The 15481-nt window shown below is 37.4% G+C and overlaps 1 protein-coding gene across 6 annotated transcripts in view; it reads right to left on the bottom strand.

The window, feature by feature from the left end:
* The window catches only part of LOC109102939 (arf-GAP with SH3 domain, ANK repeat and PH domain-containing protein 2-like), a 59553-nt gene extending 53532 nt beyond the window's left edge, over positions 1 to 6021 (bottom strand). For 2 of the 6 annotated variants that reach the window (XM_042774245.1, XM_042774254.1), the window contains exon 1: positions 5442 to 6019. In XM_042774245.1, coding sequence (XP_042630179.1) covers positions 5442 to 5567 — 126 coding nt within the window. In that variant the 5' untranslated portion in view covers positions 5568 to 6019. Of the gene's footprint in view, positions 1 to 5441 lie in introns of all 6 variants that reach the window. The other 4 variants (XM_042774247.1, XM_042774249.1, XM_042774248.1 and 1 more) reach the window with 3 other exon arrangements.
* Positions 6022 to 15481: the final 9460 nt, after the last annotated feature.

Below are 15481 nucleotides of genomic sequence, written 5' to 3'. Positions count from 1 at the left end.
TTAATTGAGAAAGAGTCTTCATTCTCTGAAAATTCCCAGCAGACAGAGATACCATAAATATAATACCACTGATTCACATGAATTTTGAGTACACATACCAAACCAAAATACAGCTCTGTCCCTTTCCTTTGACACACAACAAATGTATAAATATTTATTTAGCCAACTGGTCAAGGAAGACACCTGTAAAACAGGTAAAACTAGAAAGCAAAAATAATTTCACTCCAAACACTGACAAATTATTTACAGTATTACAATACTAGACTCAGAAACCCATAAAGCAAAAATCGACATGGAAAGATAGACACAGATCCTGTTTTAATGACTGCCTTATAATTTAAAGTGAGTGCAAGTGAGTGTGTAAACTCCAGGAGACTGATGAAGGCACGGTCTGTCAAAATGAAGACCAAATGTGTGTGCTGGAGAAGCAATGCGTAAAAAACGGTTCACACACTCTCCAGCTTGAAGAACTACTGTATACGAACCATATGGGAGAAACTGTAATACTACTGCTCTTTGACTGCTTTTATGGTGTGTCTGTCGTACAAACATTCTTCAAAATTTAACCGGGTCTGGAAAAATGTGAGGATGCGTACATAAAAGTGTCATTTTGGGTGAGATGTTCCTTTAACGTCAAAAAATGTGAAATCCTTGCTTTTGAGAAACATGAGAAACCTTTGGAATCCTGCAGGATTTTTATTTGGGTTTTTTTTAGAGATGAACAAGCAGGAACTGCTGTTTCACACTCCTCATACGTCATCATAAGATTTCAGCAGCGGCAGCAGCATTAAAAATTCAGCTGCTGTAAAAATAGCAGCGCTCAAGAGAGCCTGTCGAAATGTGGACATGCAGGTAGTATTCGCACATTTTAGAAAAATCCCCCAAACACTAGATTAACGCTCCAGGATCATGACTTAGGAGGAGAACTGTGTTGAATTAAAAAATATTTATACCAATTTATACATAATTTAATATTAGCCTAATCATGAAAATACTAAAAATCAGTATGAATGGCAACACATGGATATGCACCCAGCCAATTATAAATTTAAAAGGATGCATAGTGGAAATGATAAATGTAACAACATGGTTAAAAAGCTCTTGCATTTGCTTTTGGGTTTTCTTAAAGTGAAAGTAACAGTGAAACATGATTACCAGGCACCTCTGGGAAACGGATGGCCGTCTTTAAAGGACACAGCAACAAATCAATGGTGGGAACTTCATTAATGAAGAAGTGGAGCTTGACAGTTAACAATGGCCCTGAAAAGGGAGTTGTCCCTGGTGATCTGTGACAAACCCCCTGGACGGGATGGAGGGCCTCCCTGCCCCCATTAACACTCACTAAACAAAGGCCAGTGCACTTGTGAACCCTAGCAGATCAATGCCCCCTGCTTCACCCAATTAATGGGATTTCCTCAGCCGCACTTTTCCAACATGTCATGAGGGATTCAGGGTCTTTCGGCATCTATCATGTGAGATACAGAACTCCAGAATCTGTTGGGAAAAGGCAGTGACTTTAACCCAAATCAAAGGGGAAATTTTTCCCGAAAAACTTTGATCTACGATGTATTCACAGCATGGTGACCGAGCAGCACTTACTCTGAAACAACTCTCCTTTTCGGCTCTCTTATTTTCCAATGAAATCTTCATGGATAAAATCCACATTTATTTTACATCTTATATTTCTCCAGTTATTATTGAAAACAACAAGTCATTTAAAATGTTTCCTGTAAGTAAATGCAATGCAAACTTCCTAATCATTCACAAGGGGTGAGTTATGGTCTGAAAAAGACAGCAGGTTTGAAAACCGTCTCAACATCCTGAAAGAACAGGTGCTAGTGTTGTTTTAGCTTTTATCCATCATAATCTCAATTCCTGGTTGCTTTAAACCCCCGAACCTCACCTGTTCCACAGAGCAGCTGTTTATTCTATAGCATTGTTGACACTTGTAATCAAGAAGCGGTTCAAGTAGGCTAACTAAACTGGTTCATCTAGTGACCATCCCACAGCTGGTTATCAGTATAAGGCCTGTTTTGAACACCACGGCCTCCCAGCATGGCTTTACTAGTCAAGCTGGTACACCTGCAACAAACCCAGCTTTTTTGAGTAATAGATGGCCCACACTGGTGTAAATCAACATGAACATTCAAAAGAAAAATCAGATTTCCGCATGCAATTTATCTGTTCAGACAAATGCGGAAAAAATGTTGTGCAGACATGTGCAGATCTTACTGGTTGTCCCTTTTCTTCGCCGTGTCATGGAAAAGCAATAAGAACAACTCTGCTTAAAAAAATCTGTTGCATTGACTGCATGCAAATATTTGTGTCAGTTGAACAGATGCATTGACAGCTGTTCATTCAAATGTTTATTGCACTAAACGTGTACAGGCCTTAAGCTTTTTACACAGGGTAGGTTCCAACTGACTAGGACAACAACATTTACAGTACCTAATGACAATCAGTTAAACCTATTTTTGTTGTGTTCTATAAGCACTGTTCAATAACAGGGTCTCATTTACTGTATTAGGCTAGCTAACTTGAACAAACAATGAGCAATGTGTTTTAGAATTTATTATGTTAGTCAATGTTAGTTTACAGTGCATTATGAAATGTAAACAGATACAACTTTTGATTAAAAATAGCCATTTCTAGACACCAGAATATTCCTGAGGACGAACCGGAATATCAAGAGAAACACTGTTTTTGACAAAAAACTATATTTCAGAGAGTGCTTATTTAGTTGATTATGACTTCTAGACAACAACACACCACTGGCTTCAACAGCCATAGGTTTTCAGCAGACAACACAACAAGGTCAATGCCAACATTTCTTAGGGATGCCAGGAATACCATAGTGATTTCCTAACTTTCCCCCTGTAATCCCCAAGCGTAGTCATTCAGCGGGATCACAAACTTCACTGACACGCTGTGAACTCAAAGCAAAGACGCACTCAAACCACAAGGATGGGCACTAGCACCGTAGCCTTGAATGTGTTTGAAACACTTCCTAAAGATAAAGTGCAACCAAGGAGACAAAACTGCTGCCAATATCCGAACTAGAAAGTCAGCCTATGCTCAATTTGAACTAGGCTACACAGCTCTCTTTGGCCTACAAAAGTGGGCTAAATTTATAAAAGTGGGTTAAACATTTAAAAGAACGTCTATTAGTTTTATCAATGTCCGAAGGCACCCTCATACCAGAAAATCAGCACTGAGATAAATGCGATAGAAGATTCAAATGAAGCACTGATGCTTATTGATTCTGAACCCGTTGCCCTCAGATGACCTCGCAACAAGACAAGGACACATCCGACCATAAATCAACCCCACTCTCCCACGGCATGAAAGAGAGAGCCTATTAAACTAAAAACACCAATATGTTTCAGAGTCAATCATCTGATTTGTGGTCTAAAAGGCTCATTTTACTCATAAGGTGACTCCAGACTAACAAGACGAAATGAATAAATGCTGGAAGAGCACAATCCTTGGTGTTTGTATAGATTAAATATGGCATAAAATATAGGATTATATGGTGTTTGTCAGTGTAGAAACATTAAAAGTCTAATGATTAAGTGAATGTTTAGTTAAAAACAAGCTATATAAACTGAAGACTAAACATTTCATTGTTTCAATAATTTACTTTCATGCACTTCTTAACCAGATATTGTTGTTCCACAATGTGAAGTAATGTTTTACGGCCTTTATTTCCCCTGCGGCTGAAGCTTTTACAATTGCAGGCCTCAAATTAACTTGCTTTCCAGTGTAATCGCTTTAAAAAAGAAATTATAATTTCTTAATTTGTCCTGTTTATTATAAGGCAAAAGCTGCAAGTTAAATTAGGCCCTTATGTTTAAATGGATGAAGGAATGAGACCCGTGAGGAAAGCCGTTTCAAAGTGATGAGACAATATGGAGAAGAATCAGAAAGATTTCCTGTGAATGCAGCTATAGACCAGTCACAAAGCATAAAGCTGCTTTAACATGAAAGAGCATCTTTAGCATGACATCTGGAAATCCTTCTCAGACAAATTCCCATTCGGACTCTGTTTGCTGGTCAGTGTGAGACGCAAAACAAATACACCAGACTTACAGCAATTCCATAAAACTGCAAATATGTGGACAGCACTATTTATGTCCCTGAAGCAATTACCACAAAGCCAAAGAGTGAACAAACAGCATGCACGAGGAGGAAGACCAAAAACAATCATTTAGCTCCAGACTTCCTGAGTCCCTCAAAGGAACAAACAGCCACAGCACAGAACGCAGTTACACATTTGTAGATTTACATTGGAAGCACAGGAATCATTCAACCCAATGGCATTATGAAATGTGGATTCGCGCTCTAGCCAGTCAAATATATTCACAATAAACTGCCAAGCAACACACCTTGCTATTAATAACAGCAAAAGCCACATAGCAACTGTTTCAACCCTTTCTGAGATACCATAACATCTCAACACTTTACATTACTGTTATCTGTATACCTATAACAAGTCCATACAGCCTGCAGCATCTATCACGGTTATGATCCGGAGCCGTGCTGATCCAGATCCCATAGGAAGCTGTCTCTATTCAACACAACACAAAAGCATCAGAGCCGAGAAAGGCTATTTATATCTGGTCAGGGCGAGGCTTCAGTCACTTATGAGATGCTTCATACAATTTAGACGCTCTTTATGAACTTTAGATAGCGTACTTGCATATTAGTATTCCTGTTTGAAAATCCAGTTTAAACTGGAAGACATGTTTAGAAACCTGGTCTAATACGGTTGTATATTTACCGGTTTTACAGGTGTTCTGAACACTTTTCAGGCTTGTCTGTCGACAAACTTGATGAACACCTGCTTGGCCAATCTGGGAGACCAGCAAGAGCATCTTAGAAAGGCTGTGAGAACATCATAAACCAGACTGAACCACTCATCTTTTTTGCAGCTGTTCATTATGATGTCCATCCTAAATTGGACCATCCTAAGGATATCAGAATGGTTTTGGAACATTGTAGTTTGTCAACCTGCTAATCACCAGCTTCTGGACCTGCTAAAAAACAGCTCTGAAGGACAAGATAGTGAGTTGTTGAAAAATTAAAATGTGTTAATTGTAACAGGTGTAGATCAACTTTTTTTTTCTTCTGTATACATTCTATCTAACCCACTCGATGTATAACTATTTCTGCCTGTGCATGGTATTTCATCTAAATATGCAATGAATAATCAAACTGTTTGAGGTTTATTATATCTCCTCGGGATGAGACAATGCAATACAGCAGTTGCCTAATGGGTGAGGCATCAACAAAGAGGGCGCGAGGATTTGCCTCCTCAGTAACTCCTTTAGTAACTACAAGGGGGGCAATAGCTGACTCTAGTGGTCTTGTAAGTAAGCAAAACACTCAGCAAGGTTTTAACAGTCGCAGAATAGCAGGTAAGATAAAGTTAAGGGTCTCACCTCCTCCAATGCGGCTACAGTATTCCTGCAGTGAGTCATTCTTGTGGTGAAGTTTGAGGCGGTGGGCGATTTATAATCTTCATTCGTCTCCGCCACAAACTCCGCCACTGTGATCTGGTCCGGCATTGTATTTCCTTTCGTAAAAACCACAAATATCGGTTTTAATCCCCGTGATAACCGGTTGTGGTACACTTAATGTCGAAATTCAGAGATAAAATGACGAAATTAAACTCTCATGAGCGTGCTGAAGTCTTATCATCGCTGTGTTTTGTCCTCGGTGGATTAAGACAAGTTGGGAATTAATAAAAATCATTAGCCAACTACAGAGAAGTGACGCTTCTGCGACGGGAAATCTCTCTCCCACGGTGCTGGCTCTCACTTCTTCCAGTGTAAGTGCGGATTCAGTCCACCCGTTTGATAATAAACCGGTGTGATGATGCGGTCCTCATCTGTTAAGGGACAGGAAAGTACGCTGTCGTGTTGGGACTGCTGCAGGCTTTAGATCGATGCAGCTCTTGCAGTGCAATTCAATGAAAGCGCAAGAAATTGACAAAGTAAAGGTGGAGGAGATTCAATGGGAAAGGAGTGACCAATGAGGAATCGGAGCTGCCAGCTTTGGGCCAATCGGAACGGACGCAGGGCGTGGCCTGGTTGTAGCTCGCCTTTAGGATCGTGAGCGCCTCTCTTAAGGTGGAGAAGGAAATTTCATGTGCGTGTAAATACAGAAGTTGACGCTTCATGGCTCTCTGAGGCATTTTTACAAGTTCACACAATAATGAAAATGCAGTCTTCATTTACCATGCCATTCAAACAAGGAATTATTATTTTATATCTGGGAAAAATCTGGAATACACAATTGGATTTTAGACTATTGCCCATAAAATGCGAATTACATTCCAAGCTCCAACAAAAACCAAACCTTTCACAAAAGCTGTTCATACTGGAAAATTTTCAAGTCTTCTTAAGTCATTGTGTGAGTAACAAACTGAAGTCCTTATTGAGAGAAAAATTTCACTTCTGCTTTTTTTTACCACAAACATTATAGTTTATTTATTTATTTTCTAATTATTAAATGCATCTGTGAATTGTATTTATTTATGATATGATAATAATTAAAAAATAGATTTATCTTTTGTGTCTGAAAAAAAGAAACCCTTCCTTCCTGGATATAAATGCATTAGTCTGTAGAATAAGAGTGCTTCATTATTAGTGCATGTCTGTTCCAAGCTTCACACCCCCTGCCTCCACAACAAAAGACTAATTAAGATGATAATTCTGTAATTGCTTAGGCCTGTAATCGCTGGTGCAAAATGAGCCAGTCTTTATTATGTGCATCTGAATCAGCATTGATAATCAGAAACGTCACAAATGTAAAAGCGTGAATTAAATCAATGAAAAAAAATAGATGTTTTGTAGCTTTTATACAGAGTTGTTCTCAGAGAAATTCTATGATCGATTTGTGATATAATAATAACTGAGGTTGAGATATTGAGCCGGGAGCTTTAAATCTTCTAAATAAATAAATAAATAATGATAATAATAATCAGAGTTTATTATTAAGTTCTTTCAACAAAATTAATTCACAACATTGTTTGTCAGTAACACACTTTTAATAGGCTCCAACTGACAACCTGAAGAGATAGTTAACTGGCCACAACATTAAATATTAAACATCATCTGCAGAACAGTGATTTGTATTGGTTTTCTGACGTACAAAAAAAAAAAATGCTCTTAATGCATTTTTGTCTTAAAAACATTATTCAAGCCACCTTTTACAGTTTACTGTGTCTTTAAAAGTCTGTGTGACCATAATCTACTGTAATATGACCTCTTTTTTTAAACATAACATAGTGATTTATAAAAGCAATCTATTGCTATTTGTAAAAGCAACAATCCTTTCATAGCAAGATATTTGTGACAGAGTGCATTTGCATCCTCACAAAAGACTGCAGTCACTTCAGGCTAAAAAGAGGAAACCAAACAAAGCTAACATTCATGCCACATGCATCTGTTTATGTAAAAATATAGGCTACTATGGAAACATGACATTAAAGACAATGGCAGGTTGCTCAGTTTTAGTTTATTTACTGTGCATGTTTGCACACATTGAGCATTATAGGGACCCCTGATGACCCCACTGACCTTGAGGCCAGTCAAATTGTTAATATATGAATGTTGGAAAATAATTAATATGATGAGCAAGTTTTAACTCTAATTCCCATTTTGTACAGCTGACTCTCTTCTGAATGTTAACATTACACTCTAATGCTATAATGAAGCGTGAAAGCATATCCATATGACCTCTACTGGTGTCTCTTTGAATAACCTTGTTCCTTACTGAGGAGTTTTACTTTCAGAAATTATATCATCTGTAGAGGCTTCAGTATGATACAGCTACATGTGGCTACATCTGACTTACATGTTTCAACCATTTACTTCTTAAATATTTCTGATCTTTGCATTCTGTTGTTGCTAAAATTATGACATAAAAAGATGAAATTATGACATCATGGTGAGATAAAGTCAAAATTATGAAATAAAAAGTTTTGACATACAAAAGTCATAATTATGACATCAAACTTCACATTTTTAAGAAATTATAATTGCATTATAATGTCTTTTTATCTCATAATTGTGATATTTTATCTCAAAATGTAGACCTTTTATTTCATAGTTATTTGTATAGTAAACTTTTGTCATAATTATGACTTTTTTGTCATAACTGACTTTTTAATCTAATAATTTTGTGCTTTAATGTCATAAAAGTCTTTTATATCTCATATTTGAAAATGTGGACTTTTTATCTCATAAATATTTCATGTTGTAATTTAAAATTTTATTTTATAATTATGACTTTTGGTCTTATAATTTTGATGTACCTCGATGCTGACGTTTTACAAAAATAATGTATGTCATTATATATAAATATATATATAAATATACACATATATACATATATATATATATAAATATACATATATATATATATATATATATATATATATATATATATATATATATATATATGTATATATGAACTCCCCTTTAGTTTGCCCTTATACACTGTTATTCTTTCCAATGCTATAATGGGCCAGATCTTTTAAACAAGTGATCAATGGATGTTTCTATGTTCTTCCAGTAAAATGCTGCTAGAATTCTGCAAGAACTAGGCAAATGTCAATCATTTTAGTGTGATAACCGGATAATGATAAACTTAGGCTATTGGAAATAAACCCTATTTCAGAGGTCACTGGAATCGGTTTTGAGATAACTGAGGAAATTAGTGTGCCACTTCTTGCCAGAATGTCTTATATTCACAGATACAGTGAAATAATGTCCCTTTATGTTTTTGCCATTTATAACATATATCTGGGATGTTTGGGTTAAACTTTTTGAACTTTTAACTTTTATGGGGTGACATAAGTAGGCATACCCAGTTATATTGGATCAACTTTAATCTAGTATTAATTGACAAATTCTGGGCTTTAACACATATATCTAGCTCCATTCTTAATTTGAAAGGTCATTTTGCAAATCTATAACCCAAGCAATTCTCTTATTCAGATGATTCTTTAGAGCTGTTAACAAAATTATGTCATAAAAAGATGAAATTAAATCATCATGATGAGATAAAGTCAGAATTATGAAATAAAACATAGTTTTGACATACAAAAGTTGTAGACATGACATAAACATCACATTTTTAAGTAATTATAATTGCATTATTATGTCTTTTTATCACAAAATTTTGACTTTTGTGTCATAATTAGGGCTTTTTTATCTCATACTTTATTAAATTATTAACAAATTTGCCATACAAATTTGGTTTCTACTAAGATCCTCATAAAACAAGCTCTTTTGATAAAAGTGTAGACAGTGTCTATAGCTGCGAATTTGTATTTAAACAAGAGTACTAATACAAATTTAATTGTTTAGCCTATTCATTCATTTATTTGTCTGTCTGTCTGATATTTTACAAGAGCAGAGGTTATAAATCTTTAATTTCTTTATAGTGTTAGAGAGGTTACGGTTAGTGGCTGGTTGGAGTTTATGGTTTTAATGAGTTTATAGAGTTAATCCTTTGTTATACTTTCCGCATGAGCAATCCGGACTACTTGTATTTACTACTGAAAGCTAGTCTCGCGTAGCCAGACCTTCAGACTGACGGCCAAAGGTCTGGAATTCATGGCATATTTCATTGGCCAAGGCCCGCCCATGAGGCCGTTTGACAGACATGTCAGACAACCAATCACTGTTTGTTTCGTTCATCGTCACATTTCGGGGCGTGGAATTGTCGCGACAATAACAGACCGGTGTGTAAAACTCTCTGAAGTATTTTAAAGATTCTATGCTGCGAACTTTACATTTTTCACATACTTTTGAAAATCCACCGTTTAGTTGATCCTGATAAGTGCTCTTTGTCACAGTTGTAAACACGACAGCTTTCTTCTTTTGTGAGGGGGTTTGGAGCCACAGCATCAGTTTCCAGGCGGAACATTAAAGAACGCAACACGCATGTCTACCGGAAATCCTGTATAATTCAACCAATCCGACGACGACTTCGAAACTCCTGAAGTGTTTCCACTTTTGTGTGCCGTATGTATCAGACGTTTAGCCAAAGGTCCGTGGGCATGATGTCTGAGGCTGAGACAAACCGAAAGCGTGTGCTGATGGTCCGCTCCGCAACAAACATGTGAACAAACAATTGCCCAGAATTATTGCACATCTGGCTGTCTTTATATTTTATGTTTCATCGACAGATTGTAGAGGTTTGAGTAGCAACGGGCTTCTTCACACCGCCTGCGCATGTGCAGTTGGTGTTTTTGAAGCCTACTTCAATGGGAGGCACGCGGATGTCCGCTCAAAGCCTCCGTGCACACGCTCCGATTTTTACGTCATGCACACCATAGCGGACACTAGCGAACTCACAAAGACGGAAAGGCTTTAGTGGCAGGAGTGGATTATACCTTCTGTAAGTCATTTGTTTGTAAGGTTAGTCTGGACCAGTCTTAGCTATACCTTATCGCTGTTCACAGTTCACTCCGCTAGTGGCCACCACTGTGCAAAAAACTTCTTCACATTTCAGTGGATACGATTGTAATTCTGTGGCAGGAAAAAGTGCAGAACCAAATATATATTACAATTCTAAAGTTGTAATACACCCAGTGTTCAATTAGTGAAAAATATTAAAAAGTTTTTATGCAAAGAATAAAACTGTCATTAGACTGATGGTTATTAGTTTTTCCGTCATAATATACAAAGGCACTTCGGCTGGCAAACCATTAGGCAGCATATAATTAGGAGTCTATTTAAAGGGAATGAATATGATGGGGAGTTTGATCAAACTATGGCAGCGAGACTGTGAATAGTTGTCCTAAATCAAAGACGGCTGCGTCCACAGAGCCAGTTAGTGTATGTGCACTATTTCATAATAATGTCAAAAGACACAATTCTACAAAAATTTTGCCTGCCATGGGAGCAAATGCAGCAGCTTTTACATCTTGTTGGTCCAACTTTGTCGAGATAAACTTGACAGAGCTACCCCCTAAGCCCCGAAATTCAGCTGCTGGTGGCTCTCCATTTTTATGCTGTGGGGAGTTTTGTGGAGGTGGTTGGGGATGGATATGGGGTGAGTAAGACCTCGGTGTGGTGGTACGTTCTCTCAGTCACAAATATCCTGCTCTGTCACACCACCGATTATATTATATTCACCAGGCACATCAAGGCTTCCATGCCATTCCGGGTGTCCCGTGGGCCATGTAATTAGTAATTAGCCTTATGGACGAGACACTGATCCCCATCGCCAACCCATCAGCACTCGACCAGGCCTTCATAATATATATATGAACATGATAATATAAATGATGCTTTCAAAAGCAAGCGAAACCAAACAGCCAGTTAATGTAGCTGGTTAAGGAAGAATACTTTTGAGAGGCAGTTTTAACATTAAAGGAGACATATTATGCCTCTTTTTACAATATGAAATATAAGTCTCTGGTGTCCCCAGAATGTGTCTGTGAAGTTTTAACTCAAAATACTCCACAGATCATTTATTATAACATTTTGAAAATGCCTATTTTGAGTGGAAGCAGAAACACGCTGTTTTTTGGCCTGTTTCTTTAAATGCAAATGAGCTGCTGCTCCCCTCCACCTTTTCCAGAATAGAGCTGGGCCATTACAGCTGGGACCTGCTAAAAACATCTGTTTTGGTTCTGATTATCATGTTTATCGAGCTGAAATCATGCGTTTTAAACCATATGAGTTTAAACTTCTGATATACAGTTTTCTGAGAGCACACATTCGATGTACATGGAGTTCTCATTCACACACAAGTTTAAGTTAAAAACACACATGAGTTACAAAAACAGTCCGTTATGTTTGTGTGAAGGTAAACTGCTTGGAAATAAATTGCATGTTTATTTTAGATCTGTGTGGCAGCAGCAATATACAGTAAATAAATCAATAAATCCACTGCTCTCTTGTCTCCTCTGAGGCTGGGACTCTAAATAGTGTTCTGTGCTCATCTGTGCAGTCAAAGACAGAACAGTTAGCATGTTTTCCTCAAACTTTTGCCATGGCATTAGAGCTGCTACACCGTTGTCACTTGCAAAATCAAAATGACGGTGCCGTGGGTGGAAACTTACAGATTAAGGGGCGGTAATATTTTAATGAGATCCCTTTGCCACGTTACCAAGGGAGTGAAATCAGACATGCTCCTTTTCTCAGAGGCTTGCAGAAAAAGGCTTACTAAAACAAAGTTACTGGGTTAATCTTTTTTTTACATTTCCTCGGTTGGTAGATGCACCAGGGACCTGATTATAGCACTTAAAACCTGGAAAAGTCTTTCATTATTTGACGCACAGATGCCATTTGCACATGCCGCTATGCTCAGTGACATTTCCGGTGGCACATCCGGTTTTCAGTGGCATGTGTCACTAAAACCTGTGTCACTAAAACCAGGACACAGTCCATCGGCACAAGTCACAAGTTTTACTGACACATGCCACTGAAAAACGGCTGTCCAAATGAGACAGCTGAACTGCCCACACTTAACTTTCATCAATAACCTAACAGTGCCGTTGTATGTGGGTGATCACGCAGACAAACAACACTCCCAAACAACACATGGCAATGAAAACCGGACTGTTCAGCTTTACGATCATGTCGCAGTATGTTACCTCCAGTTGTGAAAATGGCAACACTAGTGATGGCACGTTTGATTAAAACATTTCTCTCTTTTTTTTTTTTTTTTTATGGGCTCTCCATAGTCTCTATATTATTTTATAATTACAAATGATACAGCTAAACTGCCGAATATATATATATTTTATATATATATATATATATATATATATATATATATATATATATATATACACATATATATATATATATATATATATATATATATATACACATATATATATATATATATATATATATACACATATATATATATATATATATATATATATATATATATATACTGTATATATATGTGTGTGTGTGTCATATCCAAGGTTGCATTTAGTTTGTAATTTGGATTATTTTATGAATGCAGTGAGCCCAGATATTTTCTAATATTTCTAAAGTGCTTCTTTATAATGAACATCACTTTCTCTATACTTAACCCGCTCTATAACGTAGTGAAGGAGCTCCTGTATATAGTGAACAATCGATTGTCGAGCCATCGATATCAACCAATTCAGCACCACCGCCATGGACAGCACCTGCTAACGCCGCACGTAAGAAGGTTTACCTTAAGCAACATCCTAAGGGATAGTTCAGGGAACACACCTAGGAAAGGTATAACCCAAGTTAAGGTGTACCTTTCGAGTCTTCGTAGCGCTCTAAGAGACACCGTTATCGGGAAACGCAGCCCAGGTGTCTGCTGGACTGGCTCTTCTGGGCGGAATGCCTTTGTTTGAGCAGTAGGGGTGTTTGAGCTCGTTTACAGCATTCTTTTAAGCCGTTTAGTATTTTTCACCCGCGCTTGTCTTTGGACGATGGCTTCTAGAAAGGCTGCCCGAAAGCTGTTTGCGGAGAAGTCTGTTTTGGAAGAGCTTGGTAATGCTACTGAAAACGATTCTTCCAACGACGACGAGTCCGTGTCGAAGGCCGGCGAGGATAAGGAAGGGGACCCTGATTTTGAACCGTACGTACACATTTTAAAGTCTGTGGGTTTCATATCTGTATCTGTGTGTCTTGTTCGTGCATTTTGTTTATCTGTTGTTTCATTCATATTTGAATTAGGGCGCACATTTATAGCTACATGTGTTGCTTGCATTAATCGCATTGTGCATTTTGCGTCTCTTTCATTCTTCTTTGCACATCTCGTACGTACATATGTGAAATACATTGTGCACATGTCCGATTCACAAACACGAGCAGGGTTGCCAGGGGCCCGTCGTACTTCGCCTATTACATCCGAGATGAAATGTCACATCCAGGATGATAGTGATGTTACGTTCTGTGCCGAGGTTTCGTAATATTGCCCCTCCTGCCTATTATGAGCAAAGACTTGATTTACACACATTTCATAGCCCCATTCATTTCAAGGCATACGTTTATTACACAGTTATGTTATATTATGTTATACAATCATTATATAGGCTACCACTAGACAATACACAAGTATATTCATATAGATTAGTCTATGTGAAATTATTTTTTTTTTCGTCAGTGTTATTTCTAAGCCTTAACTGGCGCAAAACAGTGTATCATAAATCACATCAGGTCATCTGTATCTGCTTGTTATATTCTTTGGCCACCTGGTGGTACTGTGCCTCGAGAAATGAACCCTTTTGTGACTTGTCTGAAAAGCTTCATAAGGCTTCATCTCGCCATCACTAGGCCTGCGTCCCAATGTGCATACTATCCATCCTAAGTTCTATGTGATATTAGTAATTTTCAATATTATTTAGGGCAGATAGGGTGGATAGTATGCACATTGGGACGCAGGGTAGATGATATCATCGTGCTAATCAGGATCTGGTTAATTCTGAGATAATTGCGCGTCCATGGGTTGGTTTAAAAGGGCAGATGTATCGATACTTGAAACCACGATCAGCAATGCAGCGATTGGCTGGAGGCAAGACAGCGACATAATGTAGGCTATAATTAACATCATACATTAACATCAACATTTTAATTAACATCATATGATTTAAAAAAACACCTGACGAAAAACTTGACAAGTTTCTGGACTTTTATAAGGAAACAGCCAAGCGAACATAAGTACATAAATGTTATTATAGATAGGCTAAATGAAATGTGCACTTTGCACTGTTTAATTTTTTTACGTGATTCCCAATTATTTATATTCATGATTTCTAATATTTGTACAGGCTTTACATTTTTATTTCAATGTAGTAATTAGCTATTCATTTAATTTTATATTTGAACAGATTTGTTCAAAGCATTAAAGTTTCTTAAAGGGGTCATATGATGCGATTTAAATTTTTCCTTTCTCTTTGGAGTGTTACAAGCTCTTGGTGCATAAAGAAGATATGTAAAGTTGCAAAGACTTGAGTCTCAAATCCAAAGAGATATTCTTTATCAAAGTCAAGACTCTGCCACGCACTCCTAAAACGGCTCGTTCAAACACACCCCCACATCTCTACGTCACTATGTGGAAATATTTGCGTAATGCCGCCCAAATGTTCACGCAAAGAAAGGCAGCGTGGTTTCAGTAACCGCAGTTAGTGTTGAAGCACTCATGTCAGGGAGATGCTGTGTGTATCTAGGTGAAAGCAAAAGCACTTTATTTGGCCTTCCAAAAGTAGATGCATTTAGGAATCTTTAAGATTACTTACAACAGAAAAGCAAAGCATTTTATGGACGACCATTTCGTAAACCTAGGAGAGGAGCTAATTCTAACTCTGCTACGACAATCTGGTGCTTCTGAATCAGCTACTGTAAGTATGTTTTGTTATTAGTTAAAGTATTTGCTATTGAATATTCAAATGCAGGGTTTTGCCAATAGTATCTTCAAATCGCACATGTGTGTGTGTGTGAGAGAGAGATCATGTTATCTGCAA

The sequence above is a fragment of the Cyprinus carpio genome, chromosome A17 (genome assembly GCF_018340385.1).
Source record: "Cyprinus carpio isolate SPL01 chromosome A17, ASM1834038v1, whole genome shotgun sequence".
Lineage (NCBI taxonomy): Eukaryota > Metazoa > Chordata > Actinopteri > Cypriniformes > Cyprinidae > Cyprinus > Cyprinus carpio.
This window is presented reverse-complemented; position numbering and strand designations above follow the sequence as displayed.